The sequence below is a fragment of the Myotis davidii genome, unplaced genomic scaffold, assembly GCF_000327345.1.
Source record: "Myotis davidii unplaced genomic scaffold, ASM32734v1 scaffold26, whole genome shotgun sequence".
Lineage (NCBI taxonomy): Eukaryota > Metazoa > Chordata > Mammalia > Chiroptera > Vespertilionidae > Myotis > Myotis davidii.
In genome coordinates this window covers 1,917,187-1,924,243 of record NW_006299245.1, presented here as the reverse complement: position 1 = coordinate 1,924,243, position 7,057 = coordinate 1,917,187, and the positions used below count along the sequence as shown (strand labels likewise).

At 34.8% G+C, this 7,057-nt stretch overlaps 1 protein-coding gene across 1 annotated transcript in view; it reads right to left on the bottom strand.

The window, feature by feature from the left end:
* The window catches only part of PTPRQ (protein tyrosine phosphatase, receptor type Q), a 219,688-nt gene that overhangs the window by 141,184 nt on the left and 71,447 nt on the right, over positions 1–7,057 (bottom strand). Inside the window, exon 19 of the mRNA XM_015571126.1 lies at positions 3,762–3,772. Within this exon, the coding sequence (XP_015426612.1) occupies positions 3,762–3,772 (11 nt within the window). The remainder of the gene's footprint in view (positions 1–3,761; positions 3,773–7,057) is intronic.

Below are 7,057 nucleotides of genomic sequence, written 5' to 3'. Positions count from 1 at the left end.
ATATTTGCCCTTTAAGTGTTGACAAAATCTTATTTGTAATATATATTTATCAACAAACTCATTTTTGATATACAGTGGGGCCTTGACTTACAAGTTGAATTTGTTCAGAGACTGAGCTCGTTAAGGAGCTCGTTAACTCAAATTACTCTATCAACTCAATGCAAAAAATCGGCTGAGAGACAGCTGGTATCTCAAAAAACTCGTTAGTCGGGACACTCGTAAGTCAAGGCCCCACTGTACTGTACAAAAGTAATATCTACTTCGTTCAAATTCTAATAAATAGTAAATATCTGAATAGTAGTATCTAAAATAGCAAATATGTATTTATTTAATTAGAAACAAGACTGAAAATAATGTACATATAACATATATGAAAAAATAGAGTTCATATCTCTCATTCAATTAAACTTTTAAAAGTATTTAAAATGTCAATCCAGAAAAGAAAATAAATACTCTTCAAGTAAGTAGTAAAACCCAGGAGAAGGGAAAAAAGTCAAAGAACAAAATATTGCTAAGTAAAAGTGTCCTACAATTATTTTATTTCAGTTATATTAGTTCAGGCTCCATAGTTTTGAATTTGGTATAGATTATAATCTAAATTAAAGAATGAACCTGTATATAGAGGTGTGAAAACTGAATTTCTAAAATAAATTTAGATTTTAAGAGCAATAAAATTAATTATTAAATATCTTATGAAATATGGGCAATATCACAGAATAAATATGTATCTCTTATAATCTCATTTTACCTTCTTTAGAGACACAAGGTTTCTAAGACTTCAATGGTTACTCTCTATAAAGATAAAATGTCCTTTCTTCACCATTGAAATATTTGAATTCTTGAACAATTAAAAGGGTTTTAGGTGAATTAAGGGAATCCACAAAGAGACATTTCAGCCATGGTGTTACCATTACAAAAGCATCAATTCACTCCGTGTATAAGTATGGTTATCTGAAAAACACTGAGAACTTACCATAGTGAGAAATATATGGACTCAGAGAATGCTATTGGAGACAGGTAGGATAGGCCAGATACTCAGCAGTTGGAAACAGTTTGATCAGACGTCCTTTTTCAGAAGCAGGAGAGCTTTCTTAGACCTCACTGACACTACAGGAGAGGGTCTCCTCAAACTCAAGGCTGTGGCTATTAGTCTCACACAAATAGGCCTTTGCATAGAAACTTCACCCAAGTCTACATTCCTGTCGGCAGAACACTACAATGTACCTAATCCAACACTAATATGTGAAAATAGACATTGTGGCCAACTCTCACTACTAGTCGGGGCATTAATCTTCTTAATTTCTGCAAGTTTGACAAAAAGTAAATCTATGTAATTTGCACATCTCTGATGGTGAGTGAGATACAATGTCTTCTTATAATTTTATTGGTCATTTTTTAATAACTTGTTCATGCATTTTCTTTTCTTTATTTTATTTGAGTCTTTTGAATAGAAAACAATATATGTTGGAGTTAGAAATTATTGTTCTTTTAGACAGTGCTCCAAAAAAAACAAAGATATATACTTTCTTCACCCTCTCTGAATTTAGAGGTGACATGCATGCAATTAATATTCAGCAAAATTCAACAAAATTTACTGAGTATCCACTTTATGTGAGGAGCTCTGTTGGACATAAATACAAGATACAGAAAGAAAAAGCAGTAAATAAGTATAAAACTATTCATTAATAACTATGTGACCTCCTTAAAGATAAGAATAATAAATCCTACCCACACCAGTGCCTAAAAGCAAAGAAAAAGAATGAGCAAAGAATGAGTTGTGACTAATGAGTAGAAAAGGAAAATAAAACAATAGCCCTAAAGATGCAGTAAAGATGTTCTTTACTACAGAGCTAGTTTGTAAGAATGGAGAGTAGAAAGGAAGGTTGAGTGAAGTAGGAAGAGCAAGAAGGGAAACCTACCTGACAAAGCAGGTCTAACTCACAAATCCACAGTCACAACCAGTGTAGAAATAGAAGGAATATAAATGTCACACAACACTTAACCTCTAAAATACATAACTTTCAACATCAGCCAAAGCTCCTCATTAGTATACATTTTTAAACTGCGAAAAAACTTGAGGGGAATCTTCAGTGAAATAATTTTAATGATTTATTTCTAGGAATTTATTACAACATTTTTAAAGCTGTTTGAAATTTGAGAAATCAAAATTATTCAAATGACTCTGAAATTATTCAGAAAAATATCCTGTATAATAAAAACACAATATGCTAAGTGTCTGACCCCTTGACCAGTCGCTATGATGTGCACGGATCACCAGGGGGCAGATGCTCTGACCGGTAGGTTAGCTTGTTGCTGGGGTCCAGCTGTTTGGGACTGTGTGAGAGGGCCGGACATGCCCTGGAGCCTCCTGCAATCCTGCCCGGGCCCGCCTCCCCTCCCCTCTCCCCCTGATCACCCCAATCAATCGGGACTGGGCGAGACAGCCCTCAATCAGCCCTAATCACCAGCTAGGCCAAGGGACCCCACCCATGCACAAATTGATGCACTGGGTCTTTAGTAAAATATAATTTTTAGGGCATAAAGGAAATTCTAAAGCATAAAAGTATTTCTTTGCTTTAGCAATTTCTTTGCTTAATTGTTATCACATCAAGACCATGCCAGGCAGCAATGCCCTGTAAAGTAATCATGAATACAAAAACCCCCTGGGAAGACTTAAAGATTTTTTCCTATTTCCCTAAGTGCGAACCTGAATGGTTTTCTAGATAGGTTGGAGCCCCTATGAAAGGTCAAGGTCTTCTTTCTAAACTACATCATTTTATATTTTGTTTCCTGTGGGCAATCTAATCTGATAATACATTCATTTAAATTCATTTCTATGAATTCATTTTCAAAACTTTAATCTGCTCTTATCTAAATACTAGAGGCCTGTTGTACAAATTTGTGCAAGGGTGGGGTCTGGCTGGCCTGCCCCGATCAGGGCTAATCAGGCTGGGCCGGCAGAGGGGGAGAGGACCATGGGGGCGGAGAGTGGGGGGTGGCAGTGTTGGCCACTTGGCCCCGCCCCCTGGTCAAACTCCAGGTTGAACTCCTGGTCAAGGGGAATATTTTCATATTAGCCATTTATTATATAGGATTCTAGATAGACCCTTTTATTCACTAAAGTCCACTACCCCAAAACAAAGAATTTCAATATCCAATTACTTGACTTTTTATCAAATCATTATATCCCTCATATGTTCCCACTACAAGGAAACTATGCTTCTATGTTACACTTCAGTACTTTAGTAATTGGCTAAACAGACCCAAACTAGCAAGGCATAATTTGTTGCACATTCTGTAATCCTAAAGCTTTTCTAGGGTCTCAGATAAAGTCTGAGTCAACATAGGACATTCAATTGTTGCTACTGCTCTTATTGTCATCATTTGGTTAGCTGGTTGATTTGGCTTAATTTTATTTTGCTTGTTTGCTCTTAGCAGAAAAAAAACATATTTATAAGATTTAGAGGAAAAATCCACTAAAGAGAATGAGTTTGAAGCTAAGAATGCACTTATAAACCAGGGCCTTGGAGAAGACAAGGAATTAGGGTCCAAAAAACCGAAGGAGAATTGTGCTTGAGATGAAGGAGAAACATTTTCATTCCCTGAGAGTGGAAAGATTCCCTCTGGCTAAATAAGAAATTTGGATTTTATTCTGAGAGTAACGGAACGTTCTTGGGATGTTTTCTCCAGAGGTGTGAAATTTGGGTGTATGGTTACATTAAATATGCCATGCAATACTAAGATTAATTTCCTGTCTCTCTACTCTCTATCCCTCCTCCTCCTCCTCCTTTTTCTTCTCTCTCTCTGTCTCTCTCTCTCTCTCTCTCTCTCTCTCTCTCTCTCTCTCTCTTTCTCTCTCTCTGTAGTTACGTAGTTTCTGGCCCATCCACCTCTTCAGCTGTATCCTTTCCCATTTCCTGCCATTACACTCAAGACACAACTATCTTGCTGTTGCCCTTGTCAAGTCTCTTGCTGTTAATTGTCTAACGAAATTATTTGAGCTCTTACATCTGGTTAGTATACCCCTGGACTTTTCAGCTACGTGTGTCAACAAGTTCCCATTTTTGCTTAAGTCATTTTAGGTTGGGTCCAGTCACTAGAAACTGAAAGAATCTTTACTAATAACATCTGTCCCAAAATGGTAACTACTATCCCTCTTAAGCTCTTTTCTTTAGCTCTCCAAGACATTTTGTTCCCCAAATCAGTTATGCAAGGAAATCACAATATCCCTAGCTTTGTGCATTTCACACACAAAAAAATGAAGAAATCCCTTAGAGTTAGGTTTAAACATTCAAGATCCAGACAGACAAAATAAACAACTAAAAATACTGGCCTTAAAACAAGCTGTGGAGGGAACTGTGGTAAATCGCAGGGTAAGTGCTCCATCTAAAGACAGCCTCCATTCAACTTCAGGTGATTTTATCACCGTGAATATGGCAGAAGTATTCTGATTGTCTTAAGAAACAAAGAAACCTGAAGTGTTACCAGATATCTACTCATTTTTAAATGCTCCTGGATTTCTAGTCAGAATTATTAACAGTTTGTGGGTCCAGCAAAGCCTGGGTGGCCAACAAATAGCCTGTTTGTGCACCTTGACACTCATTAAAAATGACTAGCAAGAATTTTAAAAAATTTAATTAAAAAATTACAAAAAGGTATAGCATAATTTTACATTATTTATGTTTATGTAAATGTGTTTTGCTCACTTATTTTGCAACTTGCCTTTTTTGTTTACAATTATGTCTGGATATTTATCAAGTTTGATACCTATAGTTCATTTATCCATTTTAACTGCTCTATAGTAGCCCGTTCAATGAATATTCCTCATTTTATATTAATTAACCTACTGTGGTTGGTAATTTAGATCTTGTTGTGGCCATGATGAAGGCTGCAATGAGCATCCAGGTATATGCATCTTTCTACTAAGAATAAGTGTTCTACGAGGGTCTATAAATACATTTGAAAGAATGAAACAGTAAAACTTGTGCACCCTTGAACAAAATGACTAGCAAAAAAAGCAAAGCCAGAGTTTTTACCATCTCACTAGAAACCTCAGGTTAAAAGATCAAGAGCACCCTTTAACTCAACCACTCCCTCTATCGGTGTAGCATTCATAATCCCAGTTTGGCCCCAATATTCCATGTCTACAATGCTGTTTATCAACTTATTTATACAGTTCATTCATGCTGCCTCGGAGCCTTCATATACTGTTTCCCCTGAGATGTTCTCCTGACTTATGACTCTGTCTTTACCACCTTCATTCTCAAATGGGAGTAAATTCATGAAATTTGAAATGGCCCTCTTCTCATCCTGACTATTAATCTATATCATATACTCAAACCATTAGGTATTTTTAAAAGGGTGAACATCTTTTAGAAAACTGGAAGAAATAGGACTAAACATGCTTTTTAGCTTATGAAAGGCCATTTTCTAAGGTACGCTTTCAAGTTACAGGGGAAATTATTAGACTAGTGACATTTGATTTAAAAAATGTTGCTTAGAATTGTTTGACTGCCGAACATATTGCTTAGCAAGTATCTTTAAATTATTTTACATAGTATATTTTATCTCTAATTAGTCTACAATCATTTTAGCCTTCTATATATTTTATATCTCCCCACAGAGTATAATAAACATCTGTCAGACTGATTCAGAATTGCTTTTCATAATTACTGCTAAGAAAAGTGAGAAACATTTCAAAGCCAAGATCTCTACATAAGCTAGAATTTTCAGCAACACTTTTAATTCACAGTCTTTTGGCTAAACCTCATAGAGCATTCATTCAGAAGTTTTATTAACAAAGGAGAAAACTACTATTACATTTTACTGACAATATACAGTAGAAGTAAATGGCTAAATAAATCCAAGTTGAATTCAAACATAAAGTAAATAAATAAGCTTTACATGAGTTTACTTAATCCATAGTGCATTAGAAGAATAAGCTTACTGTGCTCTAATAAAAATTTATTTGTTTAATAGTAGTTGCTCTAAAAATACAAGGGTTATGTATCATTTGAAAACATGAAAGTATAATTTATCAGTATAACTGAGGAAAATACTACTTAACCATATTGCTAGATGATAAAAATTATTTCACAAAGTGAACTTTAGAAGGAAAAGTTAATTTAGAATGCAATGGTTGAAAACCGATTTCTGAGAATACCATCCACAAACCATATGTGACTCACACAGTAGTGGATATAAAATGATTGTGCATTATTCTTCATGAGTTATTTGTAAAGAAATGCTCATGACAAAGAGATAAGTCATCCAATATAATAAATAAGATACCTGCATTTTGTGGACATACTGAAAAGAGTAAATAACCAAAGATGCTGTTGTTGTTGTTGTGTCTTAAAGTAATTATTGGAACAACTGAAACAGTGGAAGTAGAATTATTAGAGAAATAGAAACCTTGCTAATAATAATAGCCACAATTTATACAGTATTTAAAGGGAACTATACAGATAAGTAAGTGTCAGAGTCAGGATTCAAACCCATGTCTCTCTGACTAAAGACCCATGTGCACTATGTTATGATACCTGCCTCCTATTCTTCCCAATAAAACATATGGCAAAAATTCTCAAAAGGCATTAGTGATTGTGAAAGAACCAAGAATTATGACTATTCCTTAAACTACATGAGCTAAAGTTTCTAAAGCTTCCAATAAGTATCTTAGTGAGAAGATACTGAAAATTTAAAAATGCCTCTATATACTTAATTATTATTAATATATATCTCAGTCTGTTACAGATAATATTCTTGAACATACTGACATGGTTTTTCCACTTTTGCTCTTTCTTTATGTGATCTTACCCTATTCAACCCGAGGCATCCTTTGTCTGGAAGAGCATCACTACTCTTATGGCAGAAAGTCAAAGAGAAAAAGTCAATATCAATTTTTAACTCTTAAAATATGCTCTTAGTTAATTCACCCATTCAAAATATGATCTCAATTATAAGCCAGGTGGCTTTCTGTTCTGAATACAGCAATGAACAAAGAAGTAAATCTTGAAACACAAAGGATCTCTATATATATATCTATCTCCTCTCTCTC